General features: G+C 54.4%; 1 protein-coding gene across 1 annotated transcript; it reads right to left on the bottom strand.

Annotated features, from left to right (window-relative positions):
* Positions 1-13430: 13430 nt before the first annotated feature.
* Positions 13431-17149, bottom strand: BARX1 (BARX homeobox 1). Its single transcript, XM_070376083.1, has 4 exons — positions 16714-17149; positions 14689-14980; positions 14522-14606; positions 13431-14105 (listed from the first exon to the last, which is right to left on the bottom strand). The coding sequence occupies exons 1-4, from the start codon at positions 16934-16936 to the stop codon at positions 13941-13943; spliced, it is 765 nt and encodes a 254-aa protein (XP_070232184.1). The 5' UTR covers positions 16937-17149; the 3' UTR covers positions 13431-13940.
* Positions 17150-21216: the final 4067 nt, after the last annotated feature.

Below are 21216 nucleotides of genomic sequence, written 5' to 3'. Positions count from 1 at the left end.
AGTATTCTTGCCTTGAGAATCCCATGAACACTATGAAAAGGCAAAATGATAGGATACTGAAAGAGAAACTCCTCAGGTCAGTAGGTGCCCAATATGCTACTGGAGATCAGTGGACAAATAACTCCAGAAAGAATGAAGGGATGGAGCCAAAGCAAAAAGAATACCCAGCTGTGGATGTGACTGGTGATAGAAGCAAGGTCTGATGCTGTAAAGAGCAATATTGCATAGGAACCTGGAATGTCAGGTCCATGAATCAAGGCAAATTGGAAGTGGTCAAACAAGAGATGGCAAGAGTGAATGTCGACATTCTAGGAATCAGCGAACTCAAATGGACTGGAATAGGTGAATTTAACTCAGATGACCATTATATCTACTACTGTGGGCAGGAATCCCTCAGAAGAAATGGAGTAGCCATCATGGTCAACAAAAGAGTCCGAAATGCAGTACTTGGATGCAATCTCAAAAATGACAGAATGATCTCTGTTCGTTTCCAAGGCAAACCATTCGATATCACAGGAATCCAAGTCTATGCCCCAACCAGTAATGCTGAAGAAGCTGAAGTTGAATGGTTCTATGAAGACCTACAAGACCTTTTAGAACTAACACCCAAAAAAGATGTCCTTTTCATTATAGGGGACTGGAATGCAAAAGTAGGAAGTCAAGAAACACCTGGAGTAACAGGCAAATTTGGCCTTGGAATATGGAATGAAGCAGGGCAAAGGCTAATAGAGTTTTGCCAAGAAAATGCACTGGTCATAGCAAACACCCTCTTCCAACAACACAAGAGAAGACTCTATACATGGACATCACCAGATGGTCAACACCAAAATCAGATTGATTATATTCTTTGCAGCCAAAGATGGAGAAGCTCTATACAGTCAGCAAAAAGAAGACCAGGAGCTGACTGTGGCTCAGACCATGAACCCCTTATTGCCAAATTCAGACTGAAATTGAAGAAAATAGGGAAAACCACTAGACCACTCAGGTATGACCTAAATCAAATCCCTTATGATTATACAGTGGAAGTGAGAAATAGATATAAGGACCTAGATCTGATAGATAGAGTGCCTGATGAACTATGGAATGAGGTTTGTGACATTGTACAGGAGACAGGGATCAAGACCATCCCCATGGAAAAGAAATGCAAAAAAGCAAAATGGCTGTCTGGGGAGGCCTTACAAATAGCTGTGAAAAGAAGAGAAGCGAAAAGCAAAGGAGAAAAGGAAAGATATAAGCATCTGAATGCAGAGTTCCAAAGAATAGCAAGAGATAAGAAAGCCTTCTTCAGTGGTAAATGAAAAGAAATAGAGGAAAACAATAGAATGGGAAAGACTAGAGATCTCTTCAAGAAAATCAGAGATACCAAGGGAGCATTTCATGCAAAGATGGCTCGAGAAAGGACAGAAATGGTAGGGACCTAACAGAAGCAGAAGATATTAAGAAGAGATGGCAAGAATACACAGAAGAACTGTACAAAAAAGATTTTCATGACCCAGATAATCATGATGGTGTGATCACTGACCTAGAGCCAGACATCCTGAAATGTGAAGTCAAGTGGGCCTTAGAAAGCATCACTATGAACAAAGCTAGTGGAGGTGATAGAATTGCAGTTGAGCTATTCCAAATCCTGAAAGATGATGCTGTGAAAGTGCTGCACTCGATATGCCAGCAAATTTGGAAAACTCAGCAGTGGCCACAGGACTGGAAAAGGTCAGTTTTCATTCCAATGCCAAAGAAAGGCAATGTCAAAGAATGCTCAAACTACTGCACAATTGCACTCATCTTACACGCTAGTAATGCTCAAAATTCTCCAAGCCAGGCTTCAGCAATACGTGAACCGTGAACTTCTAGATGTTCAAGCTGGTTTTAGAAAAGGCAGAGGAACCAGAGATCAAATTGCCAACATCCACTGGATCATCGGAAAAGCAAGAGAGTTTCAGAAAAACATCTATTTCTGCTTTATTGACTATGCCACAACCTTTGACTGTGTGGATCACAATAAACTGTGGAAAATTCTGAAAAAGATGGGAATACCAGACCACCTGATCTGCCTCTTGAGAAACTTGTATGCAGGTCAGGAAGCAACAATTAGAACTGGTCATGGAACAACAGACTGGTTCGTCAAGGCTGTATATTGTCACCCTGTTTATTTAACATATATGCAGAGTACATCATGAGAAACGCTGGACTGGAAGAAACACAAGCTGGAATCAAGATTGCCGGGAGAAATATCAATAACCTCAGATATGCAGATGACACCACCCTTATGGCAGAAAGTGAAGAGGAACTCAAAGGCCTCTTGATGAAAGTGAAAGTGGAGAGTGAAAAAGTTCGCTTAAAGCTCAACATTCAGAAAACAAAGATCATGGCACCCTGTCCCATCACTTCATGGGAAATAGATGGGGAAACAGTGGAAACAGTGGCTGACTTTATTTTTCTGGGCTCAAAAATCACTGCAGATGGTGAGTGCAGCCATGAAATTAAAAGATGCTTACTCCTTGGAGGGAAAGTTATGACCAACCTAGGTAGCATATTCAAAAGCAAAGACATTACTTTGCCAACAAAGGTTCGTCTAGTCAAGGCTATGGTTTTTCCTGTGGTCATGTGTGGATGTGAGAGTTGGACTGTGAAAAAAGCTGAGCACCGAAGAACTGATGCTTTTGAACTGTGGTGTTGGAGAAGACTCTTGAGAGTCCCTTGGACTGCAAGGAGATCCAACCAGTCCATTCTAAAGGAGATCAGCCCTGGGATTTCATTGGAAGGAATGATGCTAAGGCTGAAACTCCAGTACTCTGGCCACCTCATGCGAAGAGTTGACTCATTGGAAAAGACTCTGATGCTGGGAGGGATTGGGGGCAGGAGGAGAAGGGGACGACAGAGGATGAGATGGCTGGATGGCATCACTGACTCGATGGACGTGAGTCTGAGTGAACTCCGGGAGTTGGTGATGGACAGGGAGGCCTGGCGTGCTGTGATTCATGGGGTCGCAAAGAGTCGGACGTGACTGAGCAACTGATCTGATCTGATCTGATCACCACCATCCATGCCCGTAACTCTTTTTATCTTGTAAGACTGAAACTCTATATATATCTATATATACGTATACATACCAAACAATAATTTCCCATTCTCCCTTCCTCCAGCCCTTGGCATCCACCATTTTACTTTCTGTCTGTGTGATTTTGACAACACTAAGCACTTCATATGACTGGAATCATATAGAATTTGTCTTTTTGTAACTGGCTTATTTCACTGAGAATAATGTCCTCAAGGTTCATCCATGTTGTAACATGTGTCACAGGTTCCTTATTTTAAGTCTGAATACTATTCCATTGTATGACAAACCTAGACAGTGTGTTAAAAAGCATAGACATCATTTTGCTGACAAAGGTCCTACAAAAGTCAAAGCTATGGTTTTTCTAGTAATCATGTATAGATGTGAGAGTTGGACCAGAAAGAAGGCTGAGCGCCAAAGAATTGATGCTTTCGAATTATGGTGGTGGAGAAGACTCTTCACAGCCCCTTGGACAGCCAGGTAACCAAACAAGTCAATCCTTGAGGAAATCAAGCCTGAGTATTCATTGGAAAGAATGATGCTGAAGCTGAAACTCCAGTACTGTGACCACCTGATGTGAAAAGCCGACTCATTGGGAAAGACCCTGATGCTGCGAAAGATTGCAGGCAAAAGAAAAGGGCGGCAGATGGTAAGATGGTTAGATAGCATCACCAACTCAATGGGCATAAGTTTGAGCAAACTCCAAGAGATTTTGGAGGACAGGGAAGCCTGGTGTGCTGCAGCCCATGGGGTCACAGAGAGTCGGACATGAGTCAGCGACTGAACGACAACACCAGTATCCGTTGTATGGGTAGACCATATTTTGCTTATCCATTAAACCATCGGTGGATATTTGGGTTGTTTCCACCTGTGGTTCATGTGAATGCTGAGATGAACATAGGTATACAAATTGGCAAGAGTAACTTTTAGTTGCCAAAGGAGGATCAAAGGAGGGACTGGAGACATGAATGCATAAAGGTGCATGCTCAGAGCATCCAGGCCTGGGCTTTCTTGCACAGACCCCTGAGGCGTGGTTTCTGTGCGCTCCCTCTCTCTCTTCTCCTCTCTCAGCCTGTACATCCTAACATCAGCTGGGCCATCAGGCAAGGCTATGGCTACAAAGACCCATGATGCCCCTTCTTTGGAAGGGCTTCTACCAGTTTGTCTTCATACAGTGCCTAAGGTCTCCTTCACAAGTAGGAAGTACATGCAGGAATCCAGAAGTTTCTGGACAGCAGCTGTTATCATCACAGACTGGACATCAAGGCAGCACTAATATACTTCTCTGCTTCCTCCTTGTTCTTCCTTCTTCCTCATGTCGCGCCACATATTTCTCCTCCTCCCCAACTCACCCACCCCTTCCCTGTCTCCCCCACCTCCTCCTCTTCAAACATCTTGGTGACTGCTGCATGGCTGAAGCAAAGCCAGTGGCTGCTTGAAGGTGGGACAGCATCAGAAGATTGTAGAAGTTCTTGAAAGTGGATGAACAGCATCAGAAGATTCCAGAAGCTCTGAGCTGGGTCCTCAGAAAGCATTAATTACATCTGACTGTCTTAAACTTATTTAGCAGTCAATCCTTTGTTCAAATAAAATCTTACTAGAACCTATTAACTCAGAGCTGTCAGTGGAGCTATTTCTATGATTAATTTCCCTGACAGCCCTCCATGCAGCTTACCCCATACACCCCAGTCACAAACAGCACATGGCTGACACAGGGTTGTTTGCCAGCAAATCCCCACTGGGGGCAACTGGAGGGTAAGGGGCTGTGCCTACCAGCCAACTTCTGGCAGCCACTGGTTGCTGGTATATGGTGTGAATTCCCGGGAAAGCAGGCTGTCGTGGCGGCAGTAATACTCAGGCAGCCCAAAGCCAGCACTTACAGGTGGAAGTCAGACCCAGGACATCATTCATCTGTTCGCTCACTTACTCATTCACTGCAAGCCTGGAGGGGATGTGCATGAGTGTCCAGGTTCAGGGCAAGCCCGGGGATGTGGGAGCTCAGTCTGGTGCCCAACACAGACAGGGATGGAGACAGGGAGGACTCTGGAGAAGCCGTGCCTGAGAAGTATTTGTGGTTGGCCATCAGAGGAAGGCAGAAATGGTGCTTCAGGCAGGGAAGGGAGCTTTGGAAAGTGAGTGGTTCTGGAACCCACAGACCAGGCAGAGGGTGGTGAAAGGAGAGGGTGGGCAGGGTCGGGGGGGCGGGGTCGGTGATGTGAGCTGAGGGCTCTGGGCCTGATGGAAGCTGCTGAAGAGTAAGCGTGACAATGATGCGGCCCTGAGCTCCAAGCAGTCACCGGAACGTGCACAGCTCTGCCAAGGCCACACCCAGGAGCCTGCCAAGCAACCTGCCGCTGCCGTAGGGTACCACCACAAGGCCCTGGGAGGAGAGATTTTGCATTCCAGAGCCTGCTGGAGCAAAGGCTAGGCTACCTTTCATGTGAGATCTTTGCACACACTCTCAGCACACACTGAGGCAGGAGGGGCACAAGTGCTTGGCCCAGGATCTCCCAGCCTATATGTGCATTCACTTTTCTGGCCCATAGATGTTTCTTGTGCACCTACCACATCCCAGGCACTGTCCCAGAAATAAGGGCTCAAGGATGAGCAGAACAGGTAGGGTCTCTCCCTCCCAGTGGGAGAGCTGGCCAGAAATCCATCAACTGACAGCCTGAATTCCTTGTTCCTTGCCGACACCTGAGTCACTCCCATCAGCCCCTGAGACACACAAACATCATGTCATATCTTCAAAATAATTCTAAAACTCCTTTGTGAGGAAATCCTGCTCACCAAATGATCAGGCACCTTAAGGAGAATACAAAGTTTATTGCTATTGTTCAGTCGCTGAGTCGTGTCGGACTCTTTGCAATCCTATGGACGGCAGCATACCAGCCTTCCCTCTCCTTTGTTATCTTCCAGAGTTTGCTCAAACTCATGTCCATTGAGTTGGTGATGCCATCCAACCATCTCATCCTCTGTCGTCTTGCCCTCAATTTTTCCCAGCATCAGGGTCTTTGAGTTGGCTCTTTGCATCAGGTGGCCAAAGTATTGGAGCTTCAGTTTCAGTATCAGTCCTTCCAATGAATATTCAGGGTTGATTTCTTTTAGGATTGACTGGCTTGATCTCCTTGCTGGCCAAGGGACTCTCAAGAGTCTTCTCCAGCACCACAATTCAAAAGCATCAATTCTTTGGCGCTTAGCCTTCTTTCTGGTCCAACTCTCACATCTATACATGACTACTGGAAAAACCATAGCTTTGAAGTTTTATTATTAGTCCCCATTTTCAAGAGGGAAATTGAGGCATAAAGAGGACAGGTAACTCGCCCAAGGTCACACAGTTGGTGAGTGGTGTATCAGGATTTAAACCTAAGCTAGCCTGGACCTCAGTCACCAAGCCAGACTGCCTCCACTACTCTCAGTGAAACCTTCCTAGGAATCTACTTGAGGTAGAGGATGCAGAGCTGAGACAGTAAGTTGCTCTGACTTAAATTTATACTCCAGTTCTGCTTATGTAAGTAAGGCAAGCTACTCCTCTTCTGCACTTCAGTTTCCTCATCTGTGAAATGGGCTGGGTATCGTCTTCACCTTCAAGGCCTTCAAGATTAACCTTGATGACAATTAACCAAAGCAGTGCCCACCATCAGTGCTCCGTAAATGGTGGAGGCAGTGGTGGCATGCTTATAAGCTCAGGAAGGGCCCTGGGTTCCAGTCAAGCTCCAAGGCTGGGAGACAATGCCACTACAAGCTTTCACATCACATCCCCAGGAGACACCCTGGAAGGTGCACAGCTCCAAGACAGGTCAAACCCCTACAGAGCCCATCCTGCTTATGCCTAGCCCACCTGCCACTGTTCACACAGGAAAGAAGTATCCTGAAGGGTCCCTGAAGGGGAAAGAGCTCAGCCCTGTGTCCTCCTAGCTCTGGGAGTTTTCTGAGCATCTGCAATGGGCACCCAACCCAGCAAGAACGAGGAGGTCTGAATCCAGGTCTGTCTGGCTGCAAATACAGTGTCCCTTGTTGCTCAGGAGAATGTCAGGTGGAAAGGAGCTGCTGCTGGAGGCTGTGAGGCTATACCAGGACTGAGATAGCCATGCCCCCAGACAAATGCACAGAGAAACACAGGCAAATGTGATTTTGTCTTCCAGGCAAATGCATAGACCCCAAGCAATTTGACAGACCTCAGGCAAACGCACAGAAAATCACAACAGGGGTGAGTGCCAGCCAGCACTCAGAGTAGGCCACCTTGGGAATAATGAGGGGGCCTCCACCTGGAGGGAGAGAAAGGACTCACATCAGGGGAGTGCAAGGAAGAACACCATGGACTAGGGAACAGAATGTGCAAGGGCCCTGAGAAAAGGAGGAGCCTGGCACGTTTGAAAGGCTGAACACAGCAGGTCAACAGCAGGCGAAGGCACTTTAGACTGCTTCCCATCTTCCCCAGTGACTACCAAACAAGACCCCTCTGCATCAGGTCACAGGTTGGTCTGGGAGACAGCCTGCCCCAGGAAGAACCCCATTCCTGCTTTTGCCTTCCTTGCCCCCCTTCCCTTTTATTATCTCCTGTCAGTAACTCTCATTTTTGCCTCCTTTTCCCATCTTTCTCCTCTGTTTCTCCATCTCCACTGTCTTCTCACTCCCCTTTTAGCTGTTTCTTTACCCCTTCCATCTTCTCTCTCTCCCCTTCTCTCTCCTCCCTCCCTCTTCCCAGAGTGACTTCTTATTTCGCATCCCTCCTCTCCACTTCCCGCTCCTTCTCCCTCTTCCCAAAGCCGCTCTCCCCCTCCTCCAGCTGCCTCCTCCTTCTCTCAGAAACCCGTCCCGCCCCTTTAAACGCTTCTAAATTGATAGTTCACTATTGCATCTCCTATCTTTCCAACTCTTTCTCTTTTGTCTCTCCTCTCCGCTAGTTTCTGCCTTTCTACCTCCCGCCCCAAGCGGGTCCCCAGGGCCAGCTCCCGCCTCCACCTGCCCCTTCACGCGCACGCATGGCGGTGCTGCCTCCTGTGCGCAGCGCCTTGAGCCTTGCTAATGCGTTTCGCATGGCGCGTCAGTCAAACGCCCTTCTAATGTCCTTAAAGCACGCAGAAAATTGCATCCTTATGAAAAAGAAAAAAAAAAAAGCAAATTGCTTGGTGTAGGCGGAGCTGCCTCAGGGCTCTAGTGGCTGCGCTTAGAGTTCAGGGGGGCTGTGCTGGCACAGAAAGCTGCCCCTGGAGGGAACCAGAATGCCACCTCCTCCCCACCACCTTCCGGGCAGCAAGACTCACCTTCTCACCTCCTTACCCACTACCTTTGCCCACCTCTCCATATGTATTCCCATCACTCTGATCTTTCACTTGTGTCTTTAAGGCCAAGCTTCACTCTGCCACAGGACCTTTGTACTTGCTATGCCCACTGCCTGGTAAGCATTTCTCACATTCATGTCTTGGTTGAAGAGTCAACTCCTGAGACTGACTCTCTCTGACTAAAGCTTCCATCCCACTCATTGTCTATCTGTTTTTATTTTCTACAAGGCATTTGTTACTTCCTGATATCATCTTGTAGATTTAATTGTGACATTTTTGCCTCCAACTTGAGCTCCTTGGGTCACAGGCTGTGTGCCCCATGCCTAGCACGGTGCTTGGCACACAGCAGGCATTTAATAGATACTTGGCAGACAAATGGATGAGACTCATTCTGGGCAGGCAGGGGCCATTGGGGACCCTAAGGGATCTAGGATATACCAATTTGAACCTCAAGGCAGTGGAGATCCACAGAGCTGAAGTCAGATCCAAATTCTGCTCTTGATAGCTATGTGTCCCTGAGCAAGTTGCCTAACATCTCTGAGCAGTATCTTCATCTGCAAAATGGGAGTAGGGCCCCTATTTTACTAGACTGTAACTGGATCAGTAAAGGGGGAATGGCCTGTGTCCCAATGCTGAGAACCCCACCACATCCTGCAACTGCTTTTTAAATGAATGAATCACCCAAGAAAGAGCTTAATTAATATCAGAGAGTCCTTGATAGCACTGATGTCTCACACCATTATTTCCCTGAAACACTAAGAAAGAAAAATGTTAAAACACTGCCAATGAAGACATAACCCAGTGGTTTTTTAGCGCCCAGAATTTTTGTCTTGTACTTACTCAAGGATCTCTTTTGGGCTTATTAAGACAAAAATTTCTATTACAGATCACTACTGAGTTTACATGAAAAGGAAACAAGCAGGGAAATCAATGGATTGAGCATTCCTAAAACTTCTCCAAGGTCAGAGGCATCTTTGAATTGATCCCCCTCTAGCAACCTACAGTCCTGTCCCACTTGGCCTCTGCCTGGTGTGTGAGTGTCTCTGAGTTCCTGCCATGCTATTGCCCTGTGTCTACCTGCACCTTAAGGAAGATCCCTTCCTCCCCCCAGGCTCTGTGGCTTTCTCCATCAAGAGTCGGTGCCTGAGAGGTGAGGGCCTGAGAGGTGAGGTGTCCAGCCAAGGACACCTCCTTAGGGACAGTCACATCTTTGCAGACACAGGGCCCACAGGGCTTTCCACCCCAACTGTCACATGAAACCAGATTTCAGAAATGGGAAGACACTGTCTTAAAGTAAATAAGATGAGCATAATACAGTGTGAGAACTAACACAAAGGAAAACATCAGAAGTCACAAAATGGAGAGACCCCTGCAAAGTCAGGGAGGACCTGCCTTCTGCTGCACCATGTGGAGTGGTCCAGGGACCAGGGCCAGTGAAAAACTTGGCCTTGAGCCAGGCTGACTCAGATGCATGACACTGTTGCTGTTGTCCCTTTCTGCCTGCCCACAAATGAGGAGTGAGTCCTGGCTTCCTTCCTTCCCCTTAAAGTGGGGCTGGGAAGGTGGTTTTGGAGACAATTTCTTTTCAGCTCAGAAAGTCCGGGGCCAGGTTGAGCTGGAGGGAGCCCACTGGGCCTCTGTAGTCATTCTTAGCCTGACTGCAGCCCCCCTGGGCCTGAAGAGGCCTTGAGGGGCAGAGACTCAAGGGATCAGCTGGTCTCCTCTGTGGACATGGGAACTCGACATGGGATCAGAGATGTATTCTGGGGCAGGGGTTCCCCTTGAGTGTAGAAACGAAATCAGGCACGGACTAAAAACGGAGGCGAGGCCTGGTTTCTACTCCAATTCTGGGCCTCGGGAAATGTCCCCAGGCAGTATTGCTCACTCCAGGTTGAGCCGGCACCACTCTGGATCCTGGTTTCCCCTTAGGTGCAGTAAGAGAGAACCTTCCGGCTCCAGGAGAGGCAAACCTCGCGCCTGGCGTGGTTAATGTGGTCCTGGGGTCCGTGTTTCTTTTCTTCCACCTTATGGGTTCTCACTACTGACCCTACAAGAGAATCCAGAACAGGGAAACGGAGTAAACCCGAATAAACTCTATTTTTTACAATGAGGCGACAGGAGGAGGAATGGGGAGCCCCCGCTCGGCTGCGCCTGTCATATCCTAGTGGTTCGTACTTTGCGGAAAACCCGCGGCTAGTCGGAAGCTTCGAGAAAGTTGCGGCGAACCCCAAGCCGGCCGCGACAGGCCCACTTCTCCTCGAACATTTCCTGCGATCCTTGCCTGAGCCGAGCGCTACACAGAGCTAGGCTCCCGCTTCCGCCGACTAGGAGAATGACTTGCTCAGGATCGGGGTCATAACCCCCATCCCCGGCCAGGCCTTCAGCCAAACTGCGCCCATAGTCTCCCTTCCGGTCTAGGCCCCTACCTACCCCCACCTCACAAAGCCCTGACGCGCAAACTTCGTGCTCGCCTCAGAGCGCTGCCGCCGAGCTAATCCCGTGTGCCGCTCAGTCCTTGCGCCAAGCTGCGCGCCCTTCCAATCAGGCCGGAGTCCTGGCCACCAAGGGCGTTCCACCTCCACCCCATTCTGGGCCCTCGTCGATCTCGAGACGCCTGAGCCCGCTCCTGCCCTGGCTGAGGGTCTGGGGCTCCGGAGGCACAGCCGCGCGACCTCTTTTGCGCTTTGGTGTGGTCTCTGGGTTTTGTTTCCCAGAACCTTGGGACGGAGATGAGATTTGTGCGGCGGTGGGGAGCGAGAAGATCGTTCCTTCCCCAAGGCTCGGGTCTGGGAGCGAGCGGTTGCTACCAGGCAGGGAGAGGGTTTCCGCGCTGGGTGGCCCAGGTGGCCGGGGCGGGGTGGCTCTGAGGCTGGGCGACCGCATCGCCGTCAGAGATACGGTGCTGCCCTTTATCTAGAGTCCTAGTTCTGCGGGCGGCGGTCCTTGACTGTAAGTCTAAGGATGGGCGGCAAATCTGCCTCCGCTTCTTCGCTTTTTCCTGCAGCGAGCCTGAGCTTCCATCGGGTCTCATAGGAATTGCCCAAGTCAGGAATGCCGAGGTGCCGGAACGCGGTCGGTCAGCAGTCCGGTCCTCTCCCGGGCCTCCAGGTCTCGATCTACTGCGGTCGCCCGGCTCCCTGTCCGCCAAGGAGCACAAAGGCGCAGGCAGTGACAGAAACCCCTCCCACCCCCGCCCGCACTGGAATTTGGACCTCTTCTACAGGGGCCCAGCTCCCCCACTGACCGGCTGGTGACCTCGTGACAGCAGTGCCCGCGTCAGGTTCCCCATCTGTGCCTGAAGGAGCTGTACTTACTGGAATATTGGGGCCCTTGTGCTCTGGAGCCGGTTTCCTCGGACGCCCCCACTCCCTCTTAGAGCTCTGGTCCTTTAAGGCTCTTTCCTCCAGTCCAGTGAGGGGGCTGCCTTGGGAAGCACCAAAGAACCACAAGGCAATCCGCCTGAGGTTGCATTCCGCAGATTTAATGAAACCTGAGGACCCAGAGGACCCAGAACGAGGTCCCAGAACGGACTGGAGGAGTGCAGGTCGGTATGCCTCGTCTCTCCTCTTTCACTTCTCTTGTCTTCTGCAACTCTGCATAGTTGACAAAAGCTGTGCTGAAATCTCTCCCAGGCCAAGGAGGGGCAGAACTTCTTGACTTTTCACTCCCACTCCTGCCCCACTTTGAGGTGGAAAGGATTAAACTCAGTAGTGTACCTGATTTGGCTAGCCTGGGCCTGCTGTAGGAAGGTTTTGGCAGGACCACTACATTGAGCAGACCTGGAGGTAACCCTAAGGGATGGAAGGAATTAAGAGTTGCAGTCATACACTGATGGTCTATTTCTTCCCTCCTGCCTACAGGTTTTCTCAGGCCCCTCAGGGGACAGTGGCAAGTGAGTAGTCTGGGAGCTGTTTTTGAGTTTAAGAGCCTAGAAAGGGAGCTGATTTCCCAGACTTGGCAGGGCTGGGGCTTGCAGAGAATTGCCTGCCAACCTCAGAAAACATCCTCTTTTTCAGTCCTCTCAGCCTCAAACCAAGGCCAGTGATGCTTGGGTACCAGAAGTCCAAGGGCAAGTTTCAGGAAAGGGCAATCAAGTGGCCAGTTTGAAAAGGAAGCTATCAGCCACTGCAGGTGAAAGCCATAATGGTTTTCACATTCTGAAATTCAAAGCCTGTATCTCAGTATAATGTTCCTGACTCTTTCCGTCTCTGCACCTGCAAGGACCTGGTTTCAAATCTTGTTCCTGTTTGGAACTCTGCAGAGCCAAGTTTCCATCTGTCCCCTAGCTTTAACCAATGGTGTGCCCATTTCCCCATCTCCATAGCCTGGTGGTAGTCCTAGAAAGCACCAAAACAGGAACGAACTGGGGAGCTCGCAGCCCAGCTTAGGTCAGGGAGGAGGCGACTGGAAACCTTCCCCAGCGAAAGGGGCTGGGGGCGGGGGACAGCAAGCACATGCCACCAGGCCATGCCCTTGGAAAGGGGCACCCTGAAAAACTGTGAGCAGTTTGGGGTCCTCTGCTCTCTGCCTCAGGTACCCCCACTCGGTTCCTAGGTGCCTCCACCGGGTGTATACTGTAGAAAACGTGAAAACTCCGGGAGCCGGGTGCCTCTGCAGGCAAGGACTGCTGATGGTGGCCGGCCTGGAGGTGAGTCCTAGGTTTCCCGTCAGCCTTAGGATGGGCTGGCCAGAAAATCTCAAGGACCTCACAGTTAGTCCCTGAGACCGAACCAACAATTGGGGCAGTTTTCAGCCCGGGGCTACTTGCCGAGTGAGAGCGAGGTGGCCTGGGGCTCCCGCTCCTGTTGGAGACCGCTGTGTAGCCTGATTGCTGCCATCCGCAGCGCCCTGGGCCGAGAAGGAAGGGAGCAGGTTCACACTGGCCTCTAATGCCCAAAGTGGAAGCGATTCCTAGGATCCTGCAGCAACCGAGCCTCCTGCGTGCCGGCCCAGCCGGGTGGAGCTGATTAAGGCTCGAATCCACGGAACCCCGGGGCAAGGATGTTTCAGAAGCCACTGCGTGTCTCCCTCTTACCTCGCCGTGTCCCCCTTCAACCTCGCGGATTCAGAAACTCCCTCATCACGTCCCGCTGTGTCATAAAATATTTTATTGGGAAAAAAAAAAAAAAAATCACCGTCTTCGTAAGAGAGGGGTAGGGGCCCCAGCGACGTCGGTTTGTCTGGGCGCCATCTCCGGCCGTGGTGGCCTGCGCCGGGCCGCGGGGTCCCCGACGCGTGGAAGCGCGTGTGTGCCTGGAGGCGTCTGAGCCCGGGGGCCGGCCAGAGGCGAGTGGGGGGTGCAGGAAAGGATCGGGGCGTGAACGCGCGTGGAGCGCCTGGCGCCGCTGAGCTCCGAGCGGAGGCGACCTTCTGCCGCGTCTCATGTGAGTTTCCAGGCTAAGGCCCGCGAGCGCACTGGGGCCTCGGTTTGGCTTCAGGGTCTGTCCTTGTTTGGCCCCTAACTGTCCGCATTCAAGGTAATAATAAAAAGTTTAGAAAGCAAACGGCGTGGACGCAGAAGGGCCGACTCGCGGCTTTCGGCGGATTCTGGGAGCCGCCGACTGCGCTGGGGTTCCCTGGGCCCGCACCCTCTGCCGCGCTCAGTCCTCGTGGCTCCGGTCGCTGGCCTCGCCTGGTGCTTCCACCGTCTTCTCCGCCTCCTTGGCGCGCTCCTGCTCCGTCAGCTGTTCGCTCGTGGGGATGGAGTTCTTCTTTGGCCTCCCCTTGGGCTTGGTGGGAGACTCCAGGCCGCCGCCCTGTAGCACCTGCGAGGGAGACCAGTGGCGCTGCGGTGAACTGGCCGGGGATCCCGGCGTCCTGGAGAGGCAGGCAGGACCTGGAGAGCCCATCGAGGCCATTGGAGGCCGCGCCTAGCCCCTGGGAAATGGTGGCCATTTGTCCAAGCGCTGCTGGGGCAAAACGACCAGAGCTTTTCGGGCGGAGGGTTCAAGTCTTCCAGGAACACTGAGAGCTCAGGGAGCACGAAAGGAGCTGGGCCAGGGCACCGGAAGGAAGCTGAGCTAGGGCACCCAGAGGGACAGAGAGCAGGGAGGGTCCTTCTGGGCACCAGGACAGAGGGAATCGGGAGGATTGGGTGCAAATCTCCACGGTGGAGAGAGTAGCTCAGGCTGCAGGGGCGTGGCGGCAAATAGAAAACACAGAAAACCGCGAAAACACTTACTATTTTCTTCCATTTCATCCTTCGATTCTGGTACCACGTCTTAACTTGCAACTGGCTCAGACCCAGGGACTCGGCGAGATCTATTCTGGAAAGAGCGGGGTGCACCCTCAGCAGGGCATGCAGCCTCCCTCCCACTACCCGCTGGGCCCAGCCTGGCCCCGCGCTACCTGTCCGGCGTGGAGAGGTACTTCTGCTTCTCAAAGCGTTTCTCTAGGCCCATCAGCTGCAGCTCGGTGAACACGGTGCGGCTCCGACGCCCCTTCTTGGCCTTGGTGCCCGGCTCCCCAGCGCCTGGCGCTTCCAGCTTCCCGCGAAGCTGCAGCTCCAGCGGCAGGTGCGGAGCGCCCGCCGCGCCGGGGAGCCCAGGCCCCGCGGCCAGCAGCGCCGAGCCCAGTCCGGAGCAGCCGAGCGGCGCCAGCGGGAACTTAAACACCGCCGCCTGCTCGGCCTTCAGCACGGCTGCGGGGAGAGAGTGGGGAGCCGGGTGAGCTCGAGCCGTGCTCCTCCTCTTGGAGATCCTCGCGCCGTGCGCCCCTGCCGACAGCTCGCCCTCAGCCAGTGCCCCGGGCACAAAACCTTCGTGCTGGCCGGGAAGTGAGAAATCTGTGCTAGGCAGACCCTCCTTGACGCCGCGGTTCCCAGAGTCTGGAAGGGGGACCTCCCCCACCCGGGCTCTGCCTGGCGTTCCCCAGGCCCCAGCTGCCCTGACATTTCAGGATTCCCAATGAACAAGGTCGAAGCTCCCAAACCAACGGAGTATGTGTGTCACAGGAAAGGGAAACCAAGAAAAAACGGCACAGTTAGGAACATGAGCATTTCCCCCACCAAAATCGGCTTTGCTGCATTGGGGGGGGGGGGTGGGGGCGGGAAGAGAGTTTCAATGAAGTAAGCAGTCTGCTGGTCTATGCAGGGCAAAACAGCCACCCGGAGAGACAGGCAGTGAACAGGCAGGACAGTCAGTGAGGGTGAAGTTGGGAGCTTCCCGGAAATTCCAAAGCACCCCCAAGAAATAGGAAATTTGTTCTTCCTGTTTTCTCTCTTTAGACTCTTCCCCGCGAAGACGTTTCAATTTTCATTAGTCCTAAATGATTTTTTATTTTTTGCCCGCTTCAAACGAATTATTAACAGCGCAGCTAGAGGCAAAAGGCAGCAGAGATTGAACTCAAAACGAACCAACTGGTCCCGCTGCCCCTCAGGCAGGCGGATCACAGGCTGAAGGGTCACTGGGTATAGAGGATGTCAGTTCCCTGGGCTGAGGTCCCGCTAGAAGGTAGGAGGGCTCCCTGCCCGGATACATCTCACTACCGGCGATGTTAGGCCGCTGGAGTCAAGAAGGGCCCAGGAAAGATGAGCGGGTGAAAGTGAGAAGGCAGGGGGAGCGGAGAAGGGATCCTCGGGGGACGGTGAGAGGAAGGGCAGACCCACCCCACTGAGAGGAAGGTTGGAGAGAGACAGGGAAAGGTCAGAAGAGGGAATGCATTGGAGAGGGCAGGCAGGTCAAGGCAGGGCCTGGACAAGGGAAGAAGAGAACTGAAAGGAGCAGAAAAAGTCTGAGTTGCTGGTTCAAGCTCCGCCAAGGTGCCGCCGATCTGGAGCATAAGGGCCAGTCCGGCAGCAGCTCACAGACAAGCCTCTTGATCTCAGGCAAGGCCCAAGGGGGTCTACGCTACAGCACAGGCGGGTTCGTCGCCAGCCTGAGACCCTGGGCTCCGGGAGCTCTGGGCTGGCTCCGGCCAGCGTCAGCCCCCAGCACAGCACTCAGACACACGGGCCTCTTCCATCAAGGTCCAGCTTCCCCAGCTTGGGCAGCCACGGCCACTCCCAAGTCCTGTGGCGAAGGCCCAGGCGCCCGCGGCCTGAGGTCGCTTTGACCCGAAGTCTGACATTCGCAGTCTGGTCCAGCGCCCGCGATGGGGATGCGGGCTCGGGTCCCCGGGCTGGACTCCTTGGGGCTGGAAACCACAGGGTAGCAGTGAAGAAGAGAGCGAATGCTCTCCCGGCTGGCCTGGCCCACGGGCACGAGGCCTGGTTTCTGCGCGGCCCGGCGCCTGCCCCTTTTGCTTCCCTGCCTGGAACGCGCCGAAGGAACGACCCGGGGCCTGCGTGCCCAGAGCTGCGTCCCGCAGAGGCCGCGGCTCGCTTCCTCCCGCCGAGCCCGGCCAGCGCCCCGCGGCCCCCGGCCCCGCACGTACCCAGGTGGCTGTGGAAGGGCCGCGCCGCCAGTAGCGCCTGCACGCCGAACTTGAGCAGCTCGCCCGCGGCGGCGGCGGCGGCGGCGGGAGCGGCGCCCTTGGGCCCCGGAGGCTCAGTGAGGATTTCCTCGATCATGAAGCTGCGGTAGCGGTGCGGCCGGTGGTCGGCGCAGCCCTCGGGCGGCCCGAAGCGCGCTGCGCCCGGCTCCCCCGGCCGCTGCATCGCGGCTCCCGGAGCTCGGCGGCGTCAGCGGCTGGGGCGCGGGGCCCGCGCGGGGTCTAGGCCGGCCCGCAGCTCCCGGCGGCGCGCGGGCGCCGGCTCATGCCCCCTCCCCCGCCGGCCAGCCGGGCGGAGGCACAGGGCGCGGGCGGGGCGCGCGGGGCTCGGCTGGTCGGACCCGAGACTGCGCCCCCGCCCCGCTCTGCCGCGCCTCTAGCCCGGTCGGCCCCGCGTCACCGCCCCGCCCCGCCCCGCCCGGCCGCCCCGCCCCGCCCCGCGACACCGCCCCTCACCCCCCAGGCCGAGCCCGAGGGAGGGCCAGAGATGGGAGGGTGGCAGGAGGGAGGGGGCCGCGAGAGGGGCAGACCGACCCAGACAGAGGGAGACCCAGCGGAGCGCACGCCCAAGAAGGATCGAGCCGGAGAGCTCGGGACACAAGAACCCCGGGGATGGGAGATCGAGAAAGAGAGAGAGAGAGAGAGGTGAGAGAGGGTCTAGAGCGAGACACCGAGGGCCACACAAGATGCGAGACGGTGACGTGAGGATGCCAGGGACGCCGAGACGTGCGCAGAGAGCGACCGACAGAGGCGCGGGAGTCAGCGGGCCGTGACGTGCCAGAGAGCACAGAGGCAAGCAGGACAGAAAGACGGGGCAGTAAAGAAAGATGGGACAGCTAGCAAGGCGGGCGGCCTGGGTAGGGGTTAGGGAGCCCCGGAGAGATCGGGGGGAGGAGTAGAAAGCTCGGCTGGGAAGTGGGTGGCGGTGCTCAGCCTCCTTGCCAGGACGCAGGGCCACCCGCGGGGCTGGAGTGCAGCAGTGGGCCGAGGGCAACTCGCAGGGCAGTGATCTTACCTGTGCCTCAGTTTACCAGGCACCGCCTCATTTCTCCGGAACCGCCCTGAGAGTCAGATTTCTCCAGCCAGAATTTGCTTATATTGTCAAGTGATATGTGGACCCCTCCACACAACCCTAGACGCTGTGGAGTGTGTTGGGTTCCCCTAGTTAGAGCAAGAGGTGGATGCCAGGAAAAGGAAAGGCTGCAGATTTGCCTTTTCGCAGTTTTGGAGGAACAGAGAAAACGGGTATTGGGTGGAGCTGGATGAGAAGCCACAGAGGGCCCTGGGAATCTGGAGATGAACTCTGGCTCCTGCCTCCTCTCTGAGCCTTAAGGACCCCAATATGATTGAGGAAGGCCAGAGGCTTTGTAGGTCTCTCTCTTCATCATCAGGGGAATATTAGTTCAAGTTAGGGAGTCAATCCCAAAGCTCAACTCTCCACTTAGTCTATCTCTTTGGCATTGTCACTAGAGACAAGCCACTGCCCCATTCTGGACCTCAGTCTCCTGACCTGTCCAGAGAAGATGCTGACATTTGATTTCAGGGAGGCTGTGAGGACTTAGTGGGGGGTCCTGTTCCCATGGATACATAGGATGGACTAGGGAGGAGTATATAGTTTATCTAGACAAGGAGGGTGGAGTGTCAGCAGAGATGGGTGGGTGTCCCCAGGAGACTGGGGAGGGTGCCTACCCTTCTCCTCCTGTCCCTTGGGAGTCCCTCAGCTGGGGTCCTGGCCTCTTCTCTTTCCCATATGAGCTCTGCCTGGGACCTCAGTGATCACCTCTGGGAAACAGGACCTACTTACGACACCCGTGGCCCTGCCTCACCTCAGGATGATGCAGCTTCTCAAGCTCTAGCTGCTGGCGGTGAGGCCCTGGCACCTGTGAATGAGGAGATGCCCAAGACTCTTTGTCCACAGGGACAAAAAGAATGTCTTACCAGAGGCTCTAAGAGCCCAGCTGCCCGTCCCCCTAGTTGTTGAGTGACTTCAGCCAGGGCTGCACCTTTCTGAACCTCCCAGCCCTCCTCAGGACTGAAAAGACCTCCAGCTGCTCCCTATGTGGGTGATCTTATGAGTCACAAGGCTGCTCAGAAGGGGATAGTGTGGGACCCATTAAGAGTGAGGATATCCCACACAAGGCAGGCCTCTCTCCTGGTGAGAGATAGAGAAACAGGGAGTGGGTCTGTGCCACCTCAGTTGGCCCAGCAGCCACCAGGCAAACAGAGAAAAGCCAGTGTCTCCCAGAGCTCTAGGTAGTCTAGCTGGGAGCCTCTTCTAGCTCACAGGCAAAGAGAACCCCTCCCTAGATAGGTGCTTGGGTGTCACCCAGTCCAACCACCTACTTTCTCAGATGGTGAAACTAAGGCCCACCAAGAGGAAAGTACTGGCTCAGGGACCACAGTGAGCAGGGTTTGTTTTCTATTTGATCCTGGTGCATATGGCATGGGGCCCACTTTCCTCTCACCTCCTTCCACCTAGTAGGGCCCATCAGCCACCTCTGGCTCCTTCTTTCCATACCTTCCCAAGGGCATAGCCTATGGGTAGCCTACTGTGAGGGTTAAACCCAGCCACCCCCGCTCCATCCCTTTACCTTCTATTTGTGCCCTTAACTGAAGCCATCTGGCTTTGAACCATCTCTGCTTTAGGCAGTTGCCTCCCTGAGGGTCTTAGGTCCTCCAAACCAGCAGAGCTCAGGACCCAGATCGGAGGACTTGGGAATCACATTGATCAACTCACCAAATACATTTTGCCTCCAGTCCTGGGTCAGGTTTAGGGGTAGGAGGTTATTTTCAGGATTGAGGCTTCACCTCTAGATTTTTGGGAGTCAGAAGACTAGTGCAAGTCCAGCCCCCACCCTATTTCGCAGATGCTGAAGGGGAATACTTCCCCTCAGCTACTTGGGCTTAGCTTCTGGAGGCTGAGGTCTGAGCCATGGCAGGCGCCAGGAATAAGGCCCAACACTCTTTGGGGGAGCATTGGAGACCCTAGCTGGTCCAAAGGGCTCCCTGTCACCCCTCAAGGCCCTTCCCTGGGTGGGTAGGCCTCTGATCTCCCCTCTCTGGGCATGCCTGTGCTCAGCTGTGATCCCAAAGAAGATCTACAGATAAACCCCCTTTTAGGCGAAAAAATACTCACAAAGAGCAGCAGGGCCTCTTTTGCTTGGGAATTGTAGCATTATTGGCCGGCAAATGATTCCCAGAGAGTGGGGTCCTTCCTCCTTCCTTCCCAGAGAGAAGGGTCCCTCCTCCCGGTGGGGAACAGAGGCCCAGAGAAGGGAAAACCCCCTTGGGCGAAGGGGCCTCAGGGCCTCTCGCGCGGTCCCAGCCTTCTAGCCCCCGCCTCAGGGGTGCAACCACCGGGCCCAGCTCCTCCAGCCCGGGCCTCCCGCCGCCGCTGCCGCCTCGAAAATCCCGGAAACCGTCCGCTCTCGGCGGGCGCAGTGGAAAAGGTGACCTCAGCGCCCGCAGCCAGCCGCCCTCACCGCAGGCCGGGCGATGAGGGGCTCCGGGCAGCAGGGGGGTCTCGGCGCCGCCCGGACGCCGGGTGGGGCCCCCTCCCCACTGCTGCTGTGCTCCTCAGACCCCACAGCCGCGCCGTAAGGGCAACGGCGCGAGAGAGGATTACCTCCCTCCCTAACCGAACCCCCTCAGCCCAGGAACGCAGGTCCCAGACCTTCCCCTTCTCCAGTTAAGGGCTCCTCCTCCCCTGGCGCCTCCCGGGTGGGTTTCTGGAGCCGATGGGGCGTAGGGGGCCCGAACCATTGTACAGATGAGGAAGCAGTCCGCAGGCCCGGGCAAGGTCTCTGACTAGGTCTGGGTGCTTCTGCATTACCTGGAGTGTTCTGGGCCCAGTTCCCCCTCCAGCATCCACCGAACCCTGGCCCTTTTTCGTTGTCTCCTCTCCCAGCTGTCGAGGGTTTGTGTCCTACTCCGCAGAACAGAGTCGGGGATGGGAACCACCAAGAGTGGTTTCCTCTGGACCTATCTGCTCACCCCTGGGCGCAACCTCCGGTAGGCAGCTGCTAGGGGTGGAGGCGCCACACCTCCCCGCAAGCCCAAGTCATCCAGGAACGGAGCCGCGAAGGACTTCCCGGTCTGCCACCCTTGGCAATCCGGCGTCCCTCGCCCTTGTGCCCGGTCTCCTCAAGGGCGCCCGCGGTCGAGTCCGCGCCCAGAACGAAAGTCATCCTCTACGGGCTTCTTTTGAAAGCGGTCACTTGTGATTGTCCCCGGCCCAGGGCAGGCTAACGCTGGTGGCTGAGGTTCTCAGGTGGCCGCACCGGCTCTGTCTCCGTGGACCGTGCCAGGAGGAGCATACCGGCACCGCCGGGAACGCATCGCTCGTCCTGAGGCCCCGTGCCCCATTCTTGCTCATAGTGTCTGGATTCAAGACTGGCGACATCTGCCTTGCCTTCAGAACAGAAAATCTCGATGTTATAAAATTAC

Source organism: Bos mutus, chromosome 8 (assembly GCF_027580195.1).
Source record: "Bos mutus isolate GX-2022 chromosome 8, NWIPB_WYAK_1.1, whole genome shotgun sequence".
In the NCBI taxonomy this organism is placed as follows: Eukaryota; Metazoa; Chordata; class Mammalia; order Artiodactyla; family Bovidae; genus Bos; species Bos mutus.
The sequence above is the reverse complement of the archived record's forward strand: the minus strand, read 5'-3'. Positions and strand labels throughout refer to the sequence as shown.

Coding starts and splice junctions, on each gene's coding strand:
- BARX1 (XM_070376083.1), bottom strand. CDS start 16,936: ATGCAGCGGCCGGGGGAGCCGGGCGCAGCGCGCTTCGGGCCGCCCGAG. Junction 14,981..16,713: donor GCCCTTCCACAGCCACCTGG/GTACGTGCGGGG, acceptor CTCTCCCCGCAG/CCGTGCTGAAGGCCGAGCAG. Junction 14,106..14,521: donor GGATGAAATGGAAGAAAATA/GTAAGTGTTTTC, acceptor TCTCCCTCGCAG/GTGCTACAGGGCGGCGGCCT.